At 43.9% G+C, this 25,101-nt stretch overlaps 1 protein-coding gene across 1 annotated transcript; it reads left to right on the forward strand.

Annotated features, from left to right (window-relative positions):
* Positions 1-515: 515 nt before the first annotated feature.
* rab10 (RAB10, member RAS oncogene family) lies at positions 516-25,101 on the forward strand. The gene is given in 6 exon segments (NM_001140321.1): positions 516-1,127; positions 8,676-8,736; positions 10,751-10,889; positions 14,905-14,994; positions 22,344-22,445; positions 23,855-25,101. Coding segments are annotated over 6 exon segments (606 nt in total). The 5' UTR covers positions 516-1,000; the 3' UTR covers positions 23,942-25,101.

Consider the following 25,101-nt stretch of genomic DNA (forward strand, 5'->3'; position numbering starts at 1 on the left):
CCTCTGGCCCAACCTCAACCCAATGTCTGGCCAGCCACCAAAACAGCCAACACACCCTGCCCAGAGGAAGAGGAAAAGCGAGAGGTTTTCACTCTGGACAAAATCTGGCGTTTCTATGGGCTTATTTTGGACCTAAACTTGTCGCATACCTTCCCACCATTGGACAACATCTCCCATTGTTAGGATAGAGACATTGGCATCTCGTCATTACATACAGATATCTGCCACCTGCCAGCCAAGACGAAAAATCGGCGGCCATTTTGGATCAAACAGTTTTACGTTCCACCAGTCAAATGAACTGAGAGTCTGAGCCTTGAAAGATCCGGAATGGCCATGCAAAAAAAAACATTTTCCGTCCTTACGCCCCTTGACAGTTGACAATCTGACCAATCGGTTTCAGCGGTATATTTGACAAGCAGTTCCCAGAGCCAATCACCGAGCGGATTTTGGACCATAGCGGTTGGAAGTAGGCGTGTATGTAAACTAGGGTGTCGCCGAGGTGGCTGTATTCGAAGGCGACAGTCTGTTTCGGCTAATCATTGACAAAACAAATAATGTGATAAGATCGGTAATTTGACCTCCACATTTTTTTTATAATTGTTCTTGATCGAGAGTCACAAAATGTTTGGAATGACGGGGTATGCCGATCATTTAATGAGCTCGGTGGTAGTTTGAAGAAAGAGTAAGTCGGGGGAGCCATTTTGTCTCGGCCGGGTGAGAGAAAGAAAGTGGAAAAAGGGGAATCACACGGGAGAATATATGTTGTTTTTTTATTTTTTAAATTCAGAGAAACGGTTCTGTTTTGGAAATAACATTAGCTACTCGTCGGATACTGTTGCGACACTCTACCCCTCCCTTGCGATATTTAGTTAACTAACAAACTAACTTGGACATCTACATATCAACATTACACGGAGATAATACAGCAGATATACGGGCTGGCTCTAGACCTGAGGTAGATCTCTTCTCGTCTGTCTGGCGAACACATCTTGCTTTCTCAATGGCGAAGAAGACCTACGACCTGCTCTTCAAACTCCTCCTGATCGGAGACTCTGGTGTGGGGAAGACCTGCGTGTTGTTCCGATTCTCAGACGATGCCTTCAACACCACCTTTATCTCCACCATAGGTGAGTTACCGGGACATGGGGGTGTCAACACTCCCGGGGAACAGCTGTTTTCAACCACCGGTAGCTAGTTAGGTAAGTTAGCTAACTTTAGCCACGTAAAGTGTGAAGATGCTAGTTAGCTAGGTAAGTTAGCTAACTTTAGCCACGTAAAGTGTGAAGATGCTAGCTAAGTTAGCTAACTTTAGCCACGTAAAGTGTGAAGATGCTAGCTAAGTTAGCTAACTTTAGCCACGTAAAGTGTGAAGATGCTAGCTAAGTTAGCTAACTTTAGCCACGTAAAGTGTGAAGATGCTAGCTAAGTTAGCTAACTTTAGCCACGTAAAGTGTGAAGATGCTAGCAAGCTAACGTTACATAGCTTGTTAGCTACCTAACTGCTAACAAAAAAGGCACAGGCAAGTTTGCTAAACTCAAGTGATTGCCACCAATAACTACCTAGCTAACTTTAGTGTACTAAATGGTTAGTTTAAACGTTACAATTACACAATGCCAGTCAAGCTAGCCCGTTTGTTCGGGTGTATTATCCCTGAAGTAGTTATTGCTAAAGTTTCACTTAACGCCATTTGTTTGTCTACATACTTGGTATAGCCATGCTAACGACTGCCAACTAACTAGTCTCGTTTTAAAGAAATGAGCTGCCTTTGACTATTGTAAACCTCTTTGTTTTTCCTACCAAGTAGCTAACTGGTGTAACTATGCATCTAGAAATGCTGGCATGCCAGGCCGGCATCAGGGTTGTCACTAATTACCACAGCCACAAAGTCAAAATTGCCTATGTTGTAAAAAAAAAATGTCATGCAAACATCATTTATTTTTGGAATTAATTTAAGGTTGGGGTTTGGCATAAGGTTAACCGTGTGGTTAAGATTATGGTGAGGTTTTAAAATCAGATTTTAAGAGGAGAAATTGCAGAGATGGGCGGGGTTTAGCCGAGGTGATTCGATTAATGTGGCCTGTGAGCCCGGGTTGACGTGTTTTGGAACCGGGTTGCCAATCGGACAGTGAGCCAGGTGCCCGTTAGAAGCCCACACCAATGTCAGCTCAAAACAAAAGTGATGTAATTTAAGCACGTGGAGTAATGAGTAGGATTCTGTGTTTTCACATGCAAAAGTGACTGCCTTCCCAATGAAAACTAGTTTGAAAATTCAAACATATACACTACACGGCCAAAAGTATGTGGACACCCCTGTTGCTGATGAGTGTATAAAATTGAGCACGCAGCCATGCAATCTCCATAGAAAACGGCAGTAGAATGGCCTTACTGAAGAGCTCAGTGACTTATAACGCGGCACCTGAATAGGATGCCATCTTTCCAACAAGTCAGTTCGTAAAATTTCTGCCCTGCTTTAGCTGCCCCCCCCGGTCAATTGTAAGGGCTCTTATTGTGAAGTGGAAACGTCTAGGAGCAACAGCACCGGCTCAGCCGTGAAGTGGTAAACCACACAAGAGCACAGAATGGGACCGCCGAGTGCTGAAGCATATACATCGTAAAAAATCTTCTGTCCTCGGTTGCAACACTCACTACCGACTTCCAAATTGCCTTTGGAAGAAACGTCAGCACAAGAACTGTTTGTCGGGAGCTTAATTAAATGGGTTTCCATGGCCGAACAGCCGCACACAAGCCTAAGATCACCATGCAATCGGCTGGAGTGGTGTAAAGCTCGCCGCCATTGGACTCTAGAGCAGTGGAAACGTGTTCTCTGAAGTGATGAATCACGCTTCACCATTTAGCACTCCGAAGGACGAATCTGGGTTTGGTGGTGCCAGGAGAACTCTGCCTGCCCGACTGCATAGTGCCAACTGTAAAGTTTGGTGGAGGAGGATTAATGGTCAAGGCTGTTTTTCATGGTTTGGTCTAGGCCCCTTAGTTTCAGTGAAGGGACATCTTCACGCAGACTTGCCTTTTTAAATAAAATAACTAAATAAAATATAGCATACAATGACATTCTAGACGATTCTGTACCTCCAACTTTGTGGCAACTGTTTGGGGAAGGTCTTATCGTTATTCAACATGACAATGTCCCTGTGCACAAAGCAAGGTCAATACAGAAATGGTTTGTCGTGATTGGTGTGGAAGAACCCCATGGAACACATTTGGGATAAATTGGAACGCCGACTGTGAGCCAGGCCTAATCTCCCAACATCAGTGCCCGACCTCACTAATGCTCTTGTGGCTGAATGGAAGCAAGTCCCCGCAGCAATGTTCCAATATCTCGTGGAAATCCTTCCCAGAAGAGTGGAGGCTGTTGTAGCACCGAAGGGGCGACCAACTCAGTGTTAATGCCCATGATCTTGGAATTGAGATGTTTGAGCAGGTGTCCACATACTTTTGGTTGTGTGTATGTATATACAGGACCAGTCAAAAGTTTGGACACACCTACTCATTCCAGGGTTTTTCTTTATTTTTACTATTTTCTACATTGTACAGTCGTGGCCAAAATTTGAGAATGACAGAAATATTAATTTCCATAAAGTTTGCTGCTTCAGTGTCTTTAGATATTTTTGTCAGATGTTACTATGGAATACTGAAGTATAATTATAAGCATTTCATAAAGTGTCAAAGGCTTTTATTGACAATTACATGAAGTTGATGCAAAGAGTCAATATTTGCAGTGTTGACCCTTCTATTTCAAGACCTCTGCAATCCGCCCTGGCATGCTGTCAATTAACTTCTGGGCCACATCCTGACTGATGGCAGCCCATTCTTGCATAATCAATGCTTGGAGTTTGTCAGAATGTGTGTTTTTTTTTTTGTCCACCCACCTCTTGAGGATTGACCACAAGTTCTCAATGGGATTAAGATCTGGGGAGTTTCCTGGCCATGGCACCAAAATATTGATGTTTTGATCCCCGAGCCACTTAGTCATCACTTTTGCCTTATGGCAAGGTGCTCCATCATGCTGGAAAAGGCATTGTTCGTCACCAAACTCTTCCTGGATGGTTGGGAGAAGTTGCTCTCGGAGGATGTGTTGGTACCATTCTTTATTCATGGCTGTGTTCTTAGGCAAAATTGTGAGTGAGCCCACTCCCTTGGCTGAGAAGCAACCCCACACATGAATGGTCTCAGGATGCTTTACTGTTGGCATGACACAGGACTGATGGTAGCACTCACCTTGTCTTCTCCGGACAAGCTTTTTTCCCGGATGCCCCAAACAATCGGAAAGGGGCTTCATCAGAGAAAATGACTTTACCCCAGTCCTCAGCAGTCCAATCCCTGTACCTTTTGCAGAATATCAGTCTGTCCCTGATACTTTTCCTGGAGAGAAGTGGCTTCTTTGCTGCCCTTCTTGACACCAGGCCATCCTCCAAAAGTCTTCACCTCACTGTGCGTGCAGATGCACTCACACCTGCCTGCTGCCATTCCTGAGCAAGCTCTGTACTGGTGGTGCCCTGATCCCTCAGCTGAATCAACTTTAGGAGACGGTCCTGGCGCTTGCCCAACTTTCTTGGGCGCCCTGAAGCCTTCTTCACAACAATTGAACCGCTCTCCTTGAAGTTCTTGATGATCCGATAAATGGTTGATTTAGGTGCAATCTTACTGGCAGCAATATCCTTGCCTGTGAAGCCCTTTTTGTGCAAAGCAATGATGACGGCACGTGTTTCCTTGCAGGTAACCATGGTTGACAGAGGAAGAACAATGATTCCAAGCACCACCCTCCTTTTGAAACTTCCAGTCTGTTATTCGAACTCAATCAGCATGACAGAGTGATCTCCAGCCTTGTCCTCGTCAACACTCACACCTGTGTTAACGAGAGAATCACTGACATGTCAGCTGGTCCTTTTGTGGCGGGGCTTAAATGCAGCGGAAATGTTTTTTTGGGGATTCAGTTCATTTGCATGGCAAAGAGGGACTTTGCAATTAATTGCAATTCATCTGATCACTCTTCATAACATTCTGGAGTATATGCAAATTGCCATCATACAAACTGAGGCAGCAGACTTTGTGAAAATTAATATTTGAGTCATTCTCAAAACCTTTGGCCACGACTGTAGAATAATAGTGAAGACATCAACTATGAAATAACACATATGGAATCATGTAGTAACCAAGAAAGTGTTAAACAAATCTATATTATATATATATATATATATATAAGGTTGCACATTTTGGGGAATATTAAGAGGTGGAAAATTTCCGTGGGAATATTTGGGAATTAACGGAGATAAACTCAGCAAAAAAACTAACGTCCCTTTTTCAGGACCCTGTCTTTAAAAGATAATTTGTAAAAATCCAAATAACTTTGCAGATCTTCATTGTAAAGGGTTTAAACACTGTTTTCCTTGTTCAATGAACCATAAACAATTAATGAACATGCACCTGAGGATCCGCTTCGGGAAAGTCGTATTCCTGGTCGTAGTGTTGGTGGGTTGACGTTGCTCTTATATCCAATAGTTCCTCCCGGCTGTACGTAATAAGACTTAAGATGTCCTGGGGTAACAGTGTAAGAAATAATACACAAATACTGCAATAGGAAGCCGATTCTAGATTTAATTTTGGATTGGAGATGCTTAATGTGTGTCTGGAAGGAGAGTTTACAGTCTAACCAGACACCCAGGTATTTGTAGTTGTCCACATATTCTAAGTCAGAACCGTCCAGAGTAGTGATGCTGGAAAGGCGGGCAGGTGCAGGCAGCGATCGGTTGAAGAGCATGCACTTAGTTTTACTTGCATTTAAGAGCAGTTGGAGGCCACGGAAGGAGAGTTGTATGGCATTGAAGCTTGTCTGGAGGTTAGTTAACACAGTGTCCAAAGAAGGGCCAGAAGTATACAGAATGGTGTCGTCTGCGTAGAGGTGGATCAGAGAATCACCAGCAGCGAGAGCGACATCATTGATGTATACAGAGAAAAGAGTCGGCCCGAGAATTGAACCCTGTGGTACCCCCATAGAGACTGCCAGAGGTCCGGACAACAGGCCCTCCGATTTGACACACTGAACTCTATCAGAGAAGTAGTTGGTGAACCAGGCGAGGCAGTCATTTGAGAAACCAAGGCTGTTGAGTCTGCCGATAAGAATGCGATGATTGACAGAGTCGAAAGCCTTGCCCAGGTCGATGAAGACTGAACAAATTCTTATTTACAATGACAGCCTACCCCAGCCAAACTCGGACGACACTGGGCCAATTGTGCACCGCCCTATGGGACGGCCAGATGTGATACAGGCTGGATTCGAACCAGGGACTGTAGTGACGCCTCTTGCACTGGGATGCAGTGCCTTAGACCACTGCACCACTCGGGAGCATGGAAGGCTAAATGCTTTTCATGCTTGCTTCGAGGCAAGCAACACTTAACCATGCATGAGAGCACCAGCGCTTCCGGATGACTGTGTGATCACACTCTCTGTAGCCGATGTGAGCAAAACCTTTTTTAAACGGGTCATTCACAAGGCCGAGGGACCAGACGGATTACTAGGGCATGTACTCAGAGCATGTGCTGACCAACTGTCAAGTGTCTACACAGATATTTTCAACCTCTCCCTGACCGAGTCTGTAATGCCTACATGTTTCAAGCAGACCAACATAGTCCCTGTGCCCAAGAATGTGAAGGTAACCTGCCTAAATGACTACCTCCCTGTAGCACTCAGGTTGATAACCATAAAGTGCTTTGAAAGGCTGGCAATGGCTCTCACAAACACCATCATCCCGGAAACCTTTATACCCTCTCCAATTCGCATACCGCCCCCACAACAGATCTAAATGTGATTTATAGCATATTTTATTTTCATCAGGATATTTTCGACTTGCAGGCTGCAATGTTTTTATTCGTTTGCTTTATTGTAGGCTGTTTTTACAGAGTTGGCAATAGAAGTTTTATATATTTGTTTAATTCTCATTTAGAATATTTTATTAACCACATAACAATGATTTTTGAGATACGAAGACGTTATTATAAATGAAATGAAACTGTTCGACGAAAACATCCATATGAAAACCCTAACTGGCATGCAGATCAGTAGAAATGGTTAGACTGACAGAATCAGTTTGCAGACCCCTGGTTGTAGCTTATCACTGGCAACTTCAGGAGGTAGGAGGCTGGTCGGTAGCTTATCACTGGCAACTTCAGGAGGTAGGAGGCTGGTCGTAGCTTATTACTGGCACTCTTCAGGATGTAGGAGGCTGGTCATAGCTTATCACTGGCAACTTCAGGAGGTAGGAGGCTGGTTGTAGCTTATCACTGGCAACTTCAGGAGGTAGGAGGCTGGTTGTAGCTTATTACTGGCACTCTTCAGGAGGTAGGAGGCTGGTCGTAGCTTATTACTGGCACTCTTCAGGAGGTAGGAGGCTGGTCGTAGCTTATTACTGGCACTCTTCAGGAGGTAGGAGGCTGGTCATAGCTTATCACTGGCAACTTCAGGAGGTAGGAGGCTGGTCGTAGCTTATTACTGGCACTCTTCAGGAGGTAGGAGGCTGGTCGGTAGCTTATCACTGGCAACTTCAGGAGGTAGGAGGCTGGTCATAGCTTATTACTGGCACTCTTCAGGAGGTAGGAGGCTGGTCATAGCTTATCACTGGCACTCTTCAGGAGGTAGGAGGCTGGTCGTAGCTTATTACTGGCACTCTTCAGGAGGTAGGAGGCTGGTCATAGCTTATTACTGGCAACTTCAGGAGGTAGGAGGCAGGTCGTAGCTTATTACTGGCACTCTTCAGGAGGTAGGAGGCTGGTCATAGCTTATTACTGGCACTCTTCAGGAGGTAGGAGGCTGGTCGTAGCTTATTACTGGCACTCTTCAGGAGGTAGGAGGCTGGTCGTAGCTTATTACTGGCACTCTTCAGGAGGTAGGAGGCTGGTCGTAGCTTATTACTGGCAACTTCAGGAGGTAGGAGGCTGGTCGTAGCTTATCACTGGCAACTTCAGGAGGTAGGAGGCTGGTCGTAGCTTATTACTGGCACTCTTCAGGAGGTAGGAGGCTGGTCGTAGCTTATTACTGGCACTCTTCAGGAGGTAGGAGGCTGGTCGTAGCTTATTACTGGCACTCTTCAGGAGGTAGGAGGCTGGTCGTAGCTTATTACTGGCAACTTCAGAAGGTAGGAGGCTGGTCGTAGCTTATTACTGGCACTCTTCAGGAGGTAGGAGGCTGGTCGGTAGCAGGTCTCTGGCTCCCTCCCTTGAGTCATTTGGGTCTGAATTATTTTGTCAAACAATCTCGGTGCATATAATTGATTTGAATTAAAACACATAGGTCTATATATGAAAAATACACTTAAACATTTTGCGCTTGCTCAAAAGACTACTTTCCATCTGCCAATGTTTTGTGTTTTGAGTTGGACAGCCCTACTGTTGAAATTCCTGCTTTTAAAGGATGCCTGTATTAAAGACTACATTTCCTGGTTTCTAAAATTGTAAAACATTTTCACCTGATGTACAAAACTGAAAGTAAAAAAAAAAAAACCAAAATGAAACTTCTGGGGAAGCATAGAAAAATTGCACATAGAATGGATAATGCTTATCAGACTTGTTTGCGTTGAGTGACAGATCTATTATTTCCATTTTTCTTTCTGAGATGAGTTGGGTCTATAACGTGCGTTGTGTTTCGTTTCTGTGTGTTTTCCAGGAATAGACTTCAAGATCAAAACTGTTGAACTCCAAGGAAAGAAGATCAAACTACAGATATGGTGAGTGGAGGAGGTTTAACAGGGATCGGCGCGGGTCAACGCCATCGCCACCTGCTACACTGAGTAAAAAATTAAGGACATCTGCTCTTTCCATGACACAGACTGACCAGGTGAATCCAGGTGAAAGATATGATCCCTTATTGATGTCACTTGTTAAAATCCACTTCAATCAGTGTCGATGAAGGGGAGGAGACGGGTTAAAGAAGGCTTTTTAAACCTTGAGACATGGATTGTGTATTTGTGTCATTCAGAGGGTGAATGGGCAAGGTGAGATTTAGGTGCCTTTGAATGGGGTATGGTAGTAGGTGCCAGGCGCACAGGATTGTGCGCCTGGAACTGCAACGCTGCTGGGTTTTTCGTGCTCAAGAATGGTCCACCACCCAAAGGACATCCAACCAACTTGACACAACTGTGGGATGCATTGGGGTCAACATGGGTCAGCATCCCTGTTTAAACGCTTTCAACACCTTGATAAGTCCATGCCCTGATGAATTGAGGTTGTTCTGAGGGCAAAATCAAAAATTTTAATATCACATTTACATAAGTATTCAGACCTTTTACTCAGTACTTTAACCTTTGGTAGCGATTACAGCTTCGAGTCTTTTTATATATGACGCTGCAAGCTTGGCACACCTGTATTTGGGGAGTTTCTCCCATTCTTCTCTGCAGATCCTCTCAACCTCTGTCAGGTTGGATGGGGAGCGTCGCTGCACAGCTATTTTCAGGTCTCTCCAGAGATCGGGTTCAAGTCCGGGCTCTGGCTGGGCCACTCAAGGACATTCAGAGACTTACCGAAGCCGCTCCTGCGTTGTCGTGGCTGTGTGCTTGGGGTCGTTGTCCTGTTGGAAGGTGAAGATTCCCCCCCAGTCTGAGGTCCCGAGTGCTCTGGAGCAGGTTTTCATCAAGGATCTCTCTGTACTTCGCTCCGTTCATCTTTGTCTCGATCCTGACTAGTCTCCCAGTCCCTGCTGCTGAAAAACATCCCCACAGCATGATTCTGCCACCACCATGCTTCACCGTAGGGATGGTGCCAGGTTTCCTCCAGACGTGACGCTTGTCATTCAGTGTTTAACAGGGGGACAGCTGGTCAGGAGAGGTTTATATATAATGTGTTTAACAGGGGGACAGCTGGACAGGAGAGGTTTATATATAATGTGTTTAACAGGGGGACAGCTGGCCAGGAGAGGTTTATATATAATGTGTTTAACAGGGGGACAGCTGGCCAGGAGAGGTTTATATATAATGTGTTTAACAGGGACACAGCTGGACAGGAGAGGTTTATATATAATGTGTTTAACAGGGACAGCTGGTCAGGAGAGGTTTATATATAATGTGTTTAACAGGGACACAGCTGGTCAGGAGAGGTTCATATATAATGTGTTTAACAGGGACACAGCTGGCCAGGAGAGGTTATATATAATGTGTTTAACAGGGGGACAGCTGGTCAGGGGAGGTTTATATATAATGTGTTTAACAGGGGGACAGCTGGACAGGAGAGGTTATATATAATGTGTTTAACAGGGACAGCTGGTCAGGAGAGGTTTATATATAATGTGTTTAACAGGGGGACAGCTGGTCAGGAGAGGTTTATATATAATGTGTTTAACAGGGGGACAGCTGGTCAGGAGAGGTTTATATATAATGTGTTTAACAGGGGGACAGCTGGTCAGGAGAGGTTTATATATAATGTGTTTAACAGGGACACAGCTGGTCAGGAGAGGTTTATATATAATGTGTTTAACAGGGACACAGCTGGTCAGGAGAGGTTTATATATAATGTGTTTAACAGGGACACAGCTGGCCAGGAGAGGTTTATATATAATGTGTTTAACAGGGACACAGCTGGACAGGGGAGGTTTATATATAATGTGTTTAACAGGGACACAGCTGGTCAGGAGAGGTTTATATATAATGTGTTTAACAGGGACACAGCTGGTCAGGAGAGGTTTATATATAATGTGTTTAACAGGGACACAGCTGGACAGGGGAGGTTTATATATAATGTGTTTAACAGGGACACAGCTGGCCAGGAGAGGTTTCATACCATCACCACTTCCTACTATCGAGGCGCCATGGGCATCATGCTGGTCTATGACATCACCAACGCCAAGAGCTTCGAGAACATCAGCAAGTGGCTCCGCAACATCGACGAGGTACACACACACACTTACACACACTTACACACATTACACACATTACACACACACACACACACACACATTACACACATTACACACACACACACACACACATTACACACACACATTACACACACATTACACACACACACACACACATTACACACACACACATTACACACACACATTACACACACACACACACACATTACACACACACACATTACACACACACACACACACACACATTATACACACACACACACACATTATACACACACACACACACATTATACACACACACACACACACACATTATACACACACACACACACATTATACACACACACACACACACACACACACACACACACACATTATACACACACATTATACACACACACATTATACACACACACACACACACATACATTATACACACACATTATACACACACACACATTATACACACACATATAGATCGATAGATATACATTTGAAGTCGGAAGTTTACATACACCTCAGCCAAATACATTTAAATTCAGTTTTTCACAATTCCTGACATTTAATCCTAGTAAAAATTCCCTGTTTTAGGTCAGTTAGGATCACCACTTTATTTTAAGAATGTGAAATGTCAGAATAATAGTAGAGAGAATGATTTATTTCAGCTTTTATTTCTTTCATCACATTCCCAGTGGGTCAGAAGTTTACATACACTCAATTAGTGTTTGGTAGCATTGCCTTTAAATTGTTTAACTTGGGACAAACGTTTCGGGTAGCCTTCCACAAGCTTCCCACAATAAGTTGGGTGAATTTTGGCCCATTCCTCCTGACAGAGCTGGTGTAACTGAGTCAGGTTTGTAGGCCTCCTTGCTCGCACACACTTTTCCAGTTCTGCCCACAAATCTTCTATAGGATTGAGGTCAGGGCTTTATGATGGCCACTCCAATACCTTGACTTTGTTGTCCTTAAGCCATTTTGCCACAACTTTGGAAGTATGCTTGGGGTCATTGTCCATTTGGAAGACCCATTTGCGACCACGCTTTAACTTCCTGACTGATGTCTTGAGATGTTGCTTCAATATATCCACATAATGTTCCTCCCTCACGATGCCATCTATTTTGTGAAGTGCACCAGTCCCTCCTGCAGCAAAGCACCCCCACAACATGATGCTGCCACCCCCGTGCTTCACGGTTGGGATGGTGTTCTTCAGCTTCCAAGCCTCCCCCTTTTTCCTCCAATCATAACGATGGTCATTATGACCAAACAGTTCTATTTTTATTTAATCAGACCAGAGGACATTTCTCCAAAAAGTACAATCTTTGTCCCGATGTGCAGTTGCAAACCGTAGTCTGTCTTTGTGGCAGTTTTGGAGCAGTGGCTTCTTCCTTGCTGAGCGGCCTTTCAGGTTATGTTGACATAGGACTCATTTTACTGTGGATGTAGATACTTTTGTACCCGTTTCCTCCAGCATCTTCACAAGGTCCTTTGCTGTTGTTCTGGGATTGATTTGCACTTTTCGCACCAAAGTATGTTCATCTCTAGGAGACAGAACGCCTCTCCTTCTTGAGCGGTATGACGGCTGCGTAGTCCCATGGTGTTTATACTTGCGTACTATTGTTTGTACAGATGAACATGGTACCTTCAGGCGTTTGGAAATTGCTCCCAAGGATGAACCAGTCTTGTGGAGGTCTACAATTATTTTTCTGAGGTCTTGGCTGATTTCTTTTGATTTTCACATGATGTCAAGCAAAGAGGCACTGAGTTTGAAGGTAGGCCTTGAAATACATCCACAGGTACACCTCCAATTGACTCAAATGATGTCAATTAGCCTATCAGAAGCTTCTAAAGCCATGACATCATTTTCTGGAATTTTCCAAGCTGTTTAAAGGCGGAGTCAATTTAGTGTATGTTAACTTCTGACCCACTGGAATTCTGATACAGTGAATTATAAATGAAATAATCTGTCTGTAAACAATTGTTGGAAAAATGTCTTGTCATGGACCAAGTAGATGTCCTGACCGACTTACCAAAAGTAAAGTTTGTTAACAAGAAATGTGTGGAATGTTTGAAATACAAGTTTTAGTTTCTCCAACCTAAGTGGACGTAAACCTCTGACTTAAAGTGTGTGTATATATATGTGTGTGTGTGTGTGTGTGTGTGTGTGTGTGTGTGTGTGTGTGTGTGTGTGTGTGTGTGTGTGTGTGTGTGTGTGTGTGTGTGTGTGTGTGTGTGTGTGTGTGTGTGTGTGTGTGTGTGTGTGTGTGTGTGTGTGTGTGTGTGTGTGTGAACAGGGATGTTGTCTTGAGATGAACAGGGATGTTGTCTTGATAAGTGTGTGAATTGGACCATTTTCCTGTCCTGCTAAGCATTGAAAATGTAACGAGTACTTTTAGGTGTCAGGGGAAATGTATGGAGTAAAAAGTACAGTATTTTCTTTAGGAATGTAGTAAAGTAAAAGTAAGTTGTCAAAAATAAAAATAGTAAAGTACAGATAGTAAAAATACTTTCAGGTACTACTTAAGTACTTTACACCACTGCTCAATGAAGAGAATTTCCACACTGCCACGATATGGGCAAATAATCTAGGATTTCTTTTTAACCAAATGTTGCAATTGCGTTTTCACTTCCGAATTAAAACCAAACTGTTGGAATCATGGAAATAGAATGACTATTCTATAGTACGAATATATTAGTGGGCACTTTGAATACAGTGTTTGAGATGATAACGGATTAAAATGCCAGCGAGGAGTAATTAGTTCCTACCATGTCACAAAGTGTTTAAGTCTTTCCTAGGGGACTCTGTAAACGTTGACTACATTGCATGTTTTCTCTTAGCTACTTCATGTAGCTAACATATTCTTGCATTGCATATTCCCCTTTGATTTAGTAGATACTGTTGCACAAACAACATGCTTATTTAGGTCTACACCATCACTGGTATTATCAGGCTGAATTAGCTAGCTACGTTTGCTCTTATTCAGTGCATTTATTAGCATTAGCGGCTAACAATTAGCATCTCACCATATTTAGGGCGACTTGCTAAGAAAAGACAAACTAGCTGTTTGCTGATGTAAGAAACACAAACTAATAGTGTCATTTATATTAAGAAGCTAAGTGAAAATAGCACTGTTATCAACATGGTTGCATGTCATTAAATAGTACCCACAAAACACCAGTCTTAACGTCAACAGTCAAGAGGTGACTCTGGGATGCTGGTCTTCTAGGCAGAGTTGCAAAGAAAAAGCCATATCTCAGACTGGCCAATAAAAAGAAAAGATTTAAGATGGGCAGGAGAACACAGACACTGGACAGAGGAACTCTGCCTAGAAGGGCAGCATCCCGGAGTCGCCTCTTCACTGTTGACGTTGAGACTGGTGCTTTGCGGGTTCTATTTAATGAAGCTGTCAGTAGAGGACTTGTGAGGCGTCTGTTTCTCAAACTACCCGCTCTAATGTACTTGTCCTCTTGCTCAGTTGTGCACCGTGGCCTCCCATTCCTCTTTCTATTCTGGTTAGAGCCAGTTTGCGCTGTTCTGTGAAGGGAGTAGTACACAGCGTTGTACGAGATCTTCAGTTTCTTGGCAACTTCTCGCATGGAATAGCTTTCATTTCTCAGAACAAGAATAGACTGATGAGTTTCAGGTGAAAGTTCTTTTGTTTCTGGCCATTTTGAGCCTCTAATCAAACCGACAAATGCTGATGCTCCAGATACTCAACTAGTCTAAAGGCGGCCAGTTTTATTGCTTCTTTAATCAGAACAACAGTTTTCAGCTGTGCTAACATACTTGCAAAAGGGTTTTCTAATGATCAATTAGCCTTTTAAAATGATAAACTTGGATTAGCTAACACAACGTGCCATTGGAACACAGGAGTGATGGTTGCTGATAATGGGCCTCTGTAGATATTCCATGTAAAATCTGCTGTTTCCAGCTACAATAGTAATTTACAGTTTTAGTACAGACTGACGCGTTGTGGTCAGTGTGCGATGTGATGTGTTGGGGTAAGTTTGTCTGTAATATGTGTTTCAGCACGCCAACGAGGACGTGGAGCGAATGCTGCTAGGCAACAAGTGTGACATGGAGGACAAGAGGGTGGTACCGAAAGCCAAGGGAGAGCAGGTGAGACAAACGATCGTTTCCACAGCCTCCATGTTGTATTCCCAGTAGACACGCCTGGCCTTCAGCCTGCCAGCCTGCCTGGCCTTCAGCGTCTGATGCATGTCAACCTGCAATGTGCAGCAAACGTAAGCTCCAACGCTTTATATATGTATATGATAAATGGTGCTGTAACTATTATCTAGGATTCATTGCATGAAGAAATATTCATGGAAATATATATACACTGCTCAAAAAAATAAAGGGAACACTTAAACAACACAATGTAACTCCAAGTCAATCACACTTCTGTGAAATCAAACTGTCCACTTAGGAAGCAACACTGATTGACAATAAATTTCACATGCTGTTGTGCAAATGGAATAGACAACAGGTGGAAATTATAGGCAATTAGCAAGACACCCTCAATAAAGGAGTGGTTCTGCAGGTGGAGACCACAGACCACTTCTCAGTTCTTATGCTTCCTGGCTGATGTTTTGGTCACTTTTGAATGCTGGCGGTGCTTTCACTCTAGTGGTAGCATGAGACGGAGTCTACAACCCACACAAGTGGCTCAGGTAGTGCAGCTCATCCAGGATGGCACATCAATGCGAGCTGTGGCAAGAAGGTTTGCTGTGTCTGTCAGCGTAGTGTCCAGAGCATGGAGGCGCTACCAGGAGACAGGCCAGTACATCAGGAGACGTGGAGGAGGCCGTAGGAGGGCAACAACCCAGCAGCAGGACCGCTACCTCCGCCTTTGTGCAAGGAGGAGCAGGAGAAGCACTGCCAGAGCCCTGCAAAATGACCTCCAGCAGGCTACAAATGTGCATGTGTCTGCTCAAACGGTCAGAAACAGACTCCATGAAGGTGGTATGAGGGCCCGATGTCCACAGGTGGGGGTTGTGCTTACAGCCCAACACCGTGCAGGATGTTTGGCATTTGCCAGAGAACACCAAGATTGGCAAATTCGGCACTGGCGCCCTGTGCTCTTCACAGATGAAAGCAGGTTCACACTGAGTACGTGACAGACGTGACAGAGTCTGGAGACGCCGTGGAGAACGTTCTGCCTGCAACATCCTCCAGCATGACCGGTTTGGCAGTGGGTCAGTCATGGTGTGGGGTGGCATTTCTTTGGGGGGCCGCACAGCCCTCCATGTGCCCGCCAGAGGTAGCCTGACTGCCAATTGGTACCGAGATGAGATCCTCAGACCCCTTGTGAGACCATATGCTGGTGCGGTTGGCCCTGGGTTCCTCCTAATGCAAGACAATGCTAGACCTCATGTGGCTGGAGTGTGTCAGCAGTTCCTGCAAGAGGAAGGCATTGATGCTATGGACTGGCCCGCCCGTTCCCCAGACCTGAATCCAATTGAGCACATCTGGGACATCATGTCTCGCTCCATCCACCAACGCCACGTTGCACCACAGACTGTCCAGGAGTTGGCGGATGCTTTAGTCCAGGTCTGGGAGGAGATCCCTCAGGAGACCATCCGCCACCTCATCAGGAGCATGCTCAGGCGTTGTAGGGAGGTCATACAGGCACGTGGAGGCCACACACACTACTGAGCCTCATTTTGACTTGTTTTAAGGACATTACATCAAAGTTGGATCAGCCTGTAGTGTGGTTTTCCACTTTAATTTTGAGTGTGACTCCAAATCCAGACCTCTATGGGTTGGTAAATTGAATTTCCATTGATTATTTTTGTGTGATTTTGTTGTCAGCACATTCAACTATGTAAAGAAAAAAGTATTTAATAAGATTATTTCTTTCATTCAGATCTAGGATGTGTTGTTTAAGTGTTCCCTTTATTTTTTTGAGCAGTATATTTAAACAAAATAACCACAATAGTCATTTGTTTAGATAGTCAATTATATGTTTTGTATAATTCTATCTAAACAAATGTATTTATATAGCCCTTCTTACATCAGCTGATGTCACAAAGTGCTGTACAGAAACCCAGCCTAAAACCCCTAAACAGCAAGCAATGCAGGTGTAGAAGCACGGTGGCTAGGAAAAACTCCCTAGAAAGGCCACAACCTAGGAAGAAACCTAGAGAGGAACCAGGCTATGAGGGGTGGCCAGTCCTCTTCTGGCTGTACTGGGTAGAGAGGAACCAGGCTATGAGGGGTGGCCAGTCCTCTTCTGGCTGTGCCGGGTGGAGATTATAACAGCACATGGCCAAGATGTTCATAAATGACCAGCAGGGTCAAATAATAATCACAATGGTTGTCGAGGGTGCAACAGGTCAGCACCTCAGGAGTAAATATCACTTGGCTTTTCATAGCCGATCATTCAGAGTATCTCTACCACTCGTGCTGTCTCCAGAGAGTTGAAAACAGCAGGTCTGGGACAAGTTAGCACGTCCGGTGAACAGGTCAGGGTTTCCTAGCCGCAGGCAGAACAGTTGAAACTGGAGCAGCAGCACGACCAGGTGGACTGGGGACAGCAAGGAGTCATCAGGCCAGGTAGTCCTGAGGCATGGTCCTAGGGCTCAGGTCCTCCGAGAGAGAGGGAGAGAGAGAATTAGAGAGAGCCGTCTTAAATTCACACAGGACACCAGATAAGACAGGAGAAATACTCCAGATATAACAGACTGACCCTAGCCCCCCGACACATAAACTACTGCAGCATAAATACTGGAGGCTGAGACAGGGGTCAGGAGACACTGTGGCCCCATCCGATGATACCCCCGGACAGGGCCAAACAGACAGGATATAACCCCATCCACTTTGCAAAAACACAGCCCCCCACACCACTAGAGGGATATCTTCAACCACCAACTTACTATCCTGAGACAAAGCCGAGTATAGCCCATAAAGATCTCCGCCACGGCACAAACCCAGGGGGGCAACCCAGACAGGAAGACCACGTCAGTGACTCAACCCACTCAAGTGACTCACCCCTTCTAGGGACGGCATGGAAGATCACCAGTAAGCCAGTGACTCAGCCCCTGTAAAAGGGTTAGAGGCAAAGAATCCCAGTGGAGAGAGGGGAACCGGCCAGGCAGAGACAGCAAGGGCGGTTCGTTGCTCCAGAGCCTTTCCGTTCACATTCACAGTCCTGGGCCAGACTACACTTAATCATAGGACCTACTGAAGAGATAAGTCTTCAGTGAAGACTTAAAGGTTGAGACTGAGTCTGCATCTCTCACATGGGTAGGCAGACTATTCCATAAAAATGGAGCTCTATAGGAGAAAGCCCTGCCTCCAGCTGTTTGCTTAGAAATTCTAGGGACAGTAAGGAGGCCTGCGTCTTGTGAACGTAGCGTACATGTAGGTATGTCCGTCCAAACTGGAAAGATAGGTAGGAGCAAGCCCATGTAATGCTTTGTAGGTTAGCAGTAAAACCTTGAAATCAGCCCTTGCCTAAACGGGAAGCCAGTGTAGGGAGGCTAGCACTGGAGTAATATGATCACATTTTTTGGTTCTAGTCAAGATTCTAGCAGCCGTATTTAGCACTAACTGACGTTTTAGCGCTTTATCCGGGTAGCCGGAAAGTAGAGCATTGCAGTAGTCTAACCTAGAAGTGACAAAAGCATGTATGCATTTTTCTGCATTATTTTTGGACAGAAAGTTTCAGATTTTTGCAATGTTACGTAGATGGGGAAAAAAGCTGTCCTTGAAACAGTCTTGATATGTCCGTCAAAAGAGAGATCAGGGTCCAGAGTAACGCCGAGGTCCTTCACAGTTTTATTTGAGACGACTGTACAACCATCAAGATTAAAAGTCAGGTCCAACAGCAAATCTCTTTGTTTCTTTGGACCTAGAACAAGCATCTCTGTTTTGTCCGAGTTTAAAAGTAGAACATTTGCAGCCATCCACTTCCTTATGTCTGAAACACAGGCTTCTAGCGAGGGCAATTTTGGGGCTTCACCATGTTTCATCGAAATTTACATTTTAGTCATTTAGCAGACGCTCTTATCCAGAGCGACTTACAGTAGTGAATCCATACATTTCATTTCATGCATTTTTTTTTTTGTTTCCTGGCCCCCCGTGGGAATCGAACCCACAACCCTGGCGTTGCACACACCATGCTGGCGTTGCAAACACCATGCTCTACCAACTGAGCCACAGGGAAGGCCTACTACCTTCACACTATGTACAGCTGTGTGTCGTCGGCATAGCAGTGAAAGTTAACATTATGTTTCCGAATGACATCACAAAGAGGTAAAATATATAGTGAAAACAATAGTGGTCCTAAAACTGAGCCCTGAGGAACACCAAAATTTACAGTTGATTTGTCAGAGGACAAACCATTCACAGAGACAAACTGATATCTTTCCGACAGATAAGATCTAAACCAGGCCAGAACTTGTCCATGTAGACCAATTTGGGTTTCCAATCTCTCCAAAAGAATGTGGTGATCGATGGTATCAAAAGCGGCACTAAGATCTAGGAGCACGAGGACAGATGCAGAGCCTCGGTCTGACGTCATTAAAAGGTCATTTACCACCTTCACAAGTGCAGTCTCAGTGCTGTGATGGGGTCTAAAACCAGACTGAAGCGTTTCGTATACATTGTTTGTCTTCAGGAAGGCAGTGAGTTGCTGCACAACAGCTTTTTCTAAAAATGTTGTTAGGAATGGAAGATTTGATATAGGCCAGTAGTTTAAATATTTTCTGGGTCAAGGTTTGGCTTTTTCAAGAGAGGCTTTATTACTGCCACTTTTAGTGAGCTTGGTACACATCCGGTGGATAGAGAGCCGTTTTATTATGTTCAACATAGGAGGGCCAAGCACAGGAAGCAGCTCTTTCAGTAGTTTAGTTGAAATAGGGTCCAGTATGCAGCTTGAAGGTTTAGAGGCCATGATTATTTTCATCAGTGTGTCAAGAGATATAGTATTAAAAATACTTTAGTGTCTCCCTTGATCCTAGGTCCTGGCCGTGTTGTGCAGACTCAGGACAACGGAGCTTTGGAGAAATACGCAGATTTAAAGAGGAGTCCGTAATTTGCTTTCTAGTGATCATTATCTTTTCGTCAAAGAAGTTTAGGAATTTATCTCTGCTGAAGTTAAAGCCATCCTCTCTTGGGGAATGCTGCTGCTGCTTTTTAGTCAGCTTTGCGACAGTATCAAAAATACATTTTGGATCGTTCTTATTTTCCTCAATTCATTTGAAAAAATAGGATGATCGAGCAGCAGTGAGGGCTCTTCGATTCTGCACGGTACTGTCTTTCCAAGCTAATCGGAGGACTTCCAGTTTGGCGTAGCACTATTTCTGTTCCAATTTTCTGGAAGCTTGCTTCAGGGCTCGGGTATTTTCTGTATACCAGGGAGCTAGTTTCTTATGACTAATGTTTATAGGGTTGCGAAGGCATCTAGGGTGTTACGCAAGGTTAAATTGAGTTCCTCGGTTAGGTGGTTAACTGATTTTGGTACTCTGACGTCCTTGGGATAGTAGAGGGAGTCTGGAAGGGCATCTAGGAATCTTTGGGTTGTCAGAGAATTTATAGCACGACTTTTAATGCTCCTTGGTTGGGGTCTGAGCAGATTATTTGTTGCGATTGCGAACGTAATAAAATCGTGGTCCGATAATCCAGCATAATGAGGAAAAACATTAAGATCCACAACATTTATTCCACGGGACAAAACTAGGTCCAGAGTATGACTGTGGCAGTGAGTAGGTCCAGAGACATGTTGGACAAAACCCACTGAGTCGATGATTGCTCCAAAAGCCTTTTGGAGTGGGTCTGTGGACTTTTCCATGTGAATGTTAAAGTCACCAAAAATTAGAATATTATCTGCTATGACTACAAGATCCGATAGGAATTCAGGGAACTACTTTCGTTTGACAAAGTAGAAATGAAAAATATTATATTATAACCGTCCAGTTTGGTGAAATGTTTTGCTGAAATCCTAAACAAAAGCACCATTGCATGAACAACTGTAAAGAATGAATTGCATATAGAAATAGCATATTTTACGTCTATTATGTTACAAATGTTTGCTTAGTAGCCAATGCAATGCTGCTGCGGGAGTGGCAATGTGCTGAATGCAGGGATATTCTTGGGAAAAGTGACATTTGGAAATAGAGCTGCACCTATTGAATTATGAGTTTTTTCACGAAGGTAAGTGTCATAGAAAAGGCAGAATATGCTCTTTCAGATTCTATATAGAAATCACAATGGTTTATCTGCATGTGACTTTGAAGGAGGATTCGATAAAGCGATGCTCCTTTCTCTGCATCTGTCAATTATTCAGATGCACCCATCTCTTCGTGTACAATTTGACAACTGACAATATTGTCACTCATCAGATTATTGTCCATTTTTAATCTTGTCTATAGGCTAACTAACTATAGGCTAACTCTTTATGTGTGAAATTGGTTTCGGTGCAGTTTTGATTGGCTGGGTGTGTAGTTTTGATTGGCTGGGTGTGTAGTTTTGATTGGCTGGGTGTGTAGTTTTGATTATTACATTATATCAACCTCATCACCCTGTTGTTCTATATTATATCAACCTCATCACCCTGTTGTTCTATATTATATCAACCTCATCACCCTGTTGTTCTACATTATATCAACCTCATCACCCTGTTGTTCTACATTATATCAACCTCATCACCCTGTTGTTCTACATTATATCAACCTCATCACCCTGTTGTTCTACATTATATCAACCTCATCACCCTGTTGTTCTACATTATATCAACCTCATCACCCTGTTGCTCTACATTATATCAACCTCATCACCCTGTTGCTCTACATTATATCAACCTCATCACCCTGTTGCTCTACATTATATCAACCTCATCACCCTGTTGCTCTACATTATATCAACCTCATCACCCTGTTGCTCTACATTATATCAACCTCATCACCCTGTTGCTCTACATTATATCAACCTCATCACCCTGTTGTTCTACATTATATCAACCTCATCACCCTGTTGTTCTACATTATATCAACCTCATCACCCTGCTGTTCTACATTATATCAACCTCATCACCCTGCTGTTCTACATTATATCAACCTCATCACCCTGCTGTTCTACATTATATCAACCTCATCACCCTGCTGTTCTACATTATATCAACCTCATCACCCTGTTGTTCTACATTATATCAACCTCATCACCCTGTTGTTCTACATTATATCAACCTCATCACCCTGTTGCTCTACATTGTTCTACAACCTCATCATTCAGTTAGGCCTCGTTTTAAATGCGATTGTGAAGCAAACTTGCACATTTATCGGCCATTCCGTCCATTTGTCATTCATTCAGTGGGCTGGCATCGTTTGCTTCGCTGGATCGGCTAAGAAATATGTTTTGCATTATTCTATTATTCTGAAGGTCTACTGCAACATGCAGCACATGTTTGTTTCCAGTTATAGTAAATAAAACAGTCCTGTCGTCCTCTCTCTCTCTCTCTCTCTCAGATTGCCAGGGAACATGGTATTAGGTTTTTTGAGACGAGTGCCAAGGCCAACGTCAGCATTGAGAAGGCTTTCCTCACGCTAGCAGAAGACATCCTCAGAAAGGTTGGTGGTGTGTGTATCTGCAGCACGTGTGTGTGTGTGTGTGTGTGTGTGTGTGTGTGTGTGTGTGTGTGTGTGTACACCTTCCAGTCAAAAGTTTGGACACACCTACTCATTCCCGGGTTTTTCTTTATTTCTACTATTTTCTACATTGTAGAATAATAGTGAAGACATCAAAACGATGAAATAACACATATGGAATCATGTAGTAACCAAAAAAAGTATTAAAACAAATCAAAATATATTTTAGATTCTTCAAAGTAGCCACCCTTTGCTTTGATGACAGCTTTGCACACTCTTGGCATTCTCTCAACCAGCTTCATGAGGTAGTCACCTGGAATAGGTGCTCCTTGTTAAAAGTTAATTTGTGGATTTGCAGCCCAAATAAATGCTTCACAAAGTTCAAGTTCAAAGAGACTGCATGAATCAGGCCTTCATGGTCAAATTGCTCCATTGAAACCACTACTAAAGGACACCAATAAGAAGAGACGACTTGCTTGGGCCAAGAAACACGAGCATTGGACATTAGACCGGTGGAAATCTGTCCTTTGGTCTGATGAGTCCAAATTTGTTATTTTTCGTTCCAACCGCCGTGTTTGTGAGACGCAGCATAGGTAAAAGGATGATCTCCGCATGTGTGGTTCCCACCGTGAAGCATGGAGGAGGAGGTGTGATGGTGCTTTGCTGGTGACCCTGTCAGTGATATATTTAGAATTCAAGGCACAGTTAACCAGCATGGCGACCACAGCATTCTGCAGCGATACGCCATCACACCTGGTTTGGGCTTAGTGGGACTGTCATTTGTTTTTCAACAGGACAATGACCCAACACACCTCCAGAATGTGTAAGGGGCTATTTGACCAAGAAGAAGAGTGATGGATCAGATGACCTACCCTTCACAATCACCCAACATCGACTCAATTTGGATGGTTTGGGATGAGTTGGACCACAGAGTGAAGGAAAAGCAGCCAACAAGTGCTCAGCACATGTGGGAACTCCTTCAAGACTGTTGGAAAAGCATTCCTCATGAAGCTGGTTGAGAGAATGCCAAGAGTGTGCGACGTTGTCAAGGCAAAGGGTGGCTACTTTCAACAATCTCAAATATTTTTGGGGGGGATTTGTTTAACACTTTTTGTTTGGTTACTACATGATTCCATAAGTGTTATTTCATAGTTTTGATGTCTTCACTATTATTCAACAATGTAAGAAAATAGTCCAAATGAATCAGTAGGTGTGTCCAAACCTTTGACTGGTAATGTATATGTGATGATGGTGGTGTAAGTAATGTTTTGTATGTATAATGTGTGTGTAACGTGGGTGTGTGTATAATGTGTGTGTAACGTGTGTGTGTGTATAATGTGTGTATAATGTGTGTGTAACGTGTGTGTGTGTGTGTGTGTGTGGTGTTGCAGACGCCCGTCAAAGAGCCCAACAGTGAGAATGTGGACATCAGCGGTGGGAGTGGAGTCACAGGATGGAAGAGCAAGTGCTGCAGTTAGAACGGCCCTCTTGTCCCTCCCTCTCACACACTGACCTCTATATCTCTAATAGCAAACTCTCTAACACTCATCCCCTCTCTGTTGTCATAACACCTGCCTCTCTCTCTCTCTCTCTCTCTCTCTCTCTCTCTCTCTCTCTCTCTCTCTCTCCTCCCCTGCTCTCTCTCTCTCTCTCTCTCTCTCTCTCTCTCTCTCTCTCTCTCTCTCTCTCTCTCTCTCCTCCCCTGCTCTCTCTCTCTCTCTCTCTCTCTCTCTCTCTCCTCCTCCCCTCTCTCTCTCTCTCTCTCTCTCTCTCTCTCTCTCTCTCTCTCTCTCTCTCTCTCTTCCCCCCCCCCCCCTTCACTTGTCTGGTCCCCCCCCCACACATTCTCTATGTTCTTAGCTTTCTAAAGATCAGTTTGTTTCTGATAAAAAGATAAATCATGTTTCCTGTTTATTTGCAAAATGAGAGTGAAAGTCAGTCAACTTTTTAATCTTTCCATTGGCTGAGGCCGCCTGGTCCCCTCACCATTGGTGGGGGGGGAATAAAATAAAAAAGATTTAAAAAAAATGTAGGATTAACATTTTGTACACTAGTGGGTTATATTGTCAAGGTGCCGTATTTGGTCATTTTGACATTTGTAAACAAGGCGATGGGGTTTATTTAGTCTTGTGCCTTATATGGAAGACGGCTGGAACCTCACCCACCCAATTAAATTAAACGTTTGGTATTCTGGCTCCTCCCACGACGAGGCGAAGCAGAAAGGTTTGAATTTCCCCACCAACCAGATCTTGTTAGGATGTCTGCTTAACGATTGTTTTACATTTTCATTTATTGTCCTTTTTTTGGGGGGGGGTAAAAATAAAAAAATGTCTGCATGTTTGGGTTGGGAGCATCTGTGACGTTGTGTTTCTGTGACGTTGTGTTTTCATTTAGCAGACGCTCGTACCCAGAGTGACTTACAGGAGCAATGAGGGTTAAGTGCCTTGCTCAATGGCACATTGACTGATTTTTATTTTTTTTCTTCACCTAGTCAATTCGGAGATTTGAACCAGCGACCATTTCGGTTACTGGCCCAACGCTCTTAACCGCTAGGCTACCTGCTGCCCCTGTATGTAAGAGAACGTTCTCAAGGAAATTCAAACAGTTTTGCAGCTCCATTAAAAATACGCTTGTTTAA

This window comes from Salmo salar, chromosome 06 (genome assembly GCF_965601325.2).
Source record: "Salmo salar chromosome 06, fSalSal1, whole genome shotgun sequence".
Taxonomy (NCBI): Eukaryota; Metazoa; Chordata; class Actinopteri; order Salmoniformes; family Salmonidae; genus Salmo; species Salmo salar.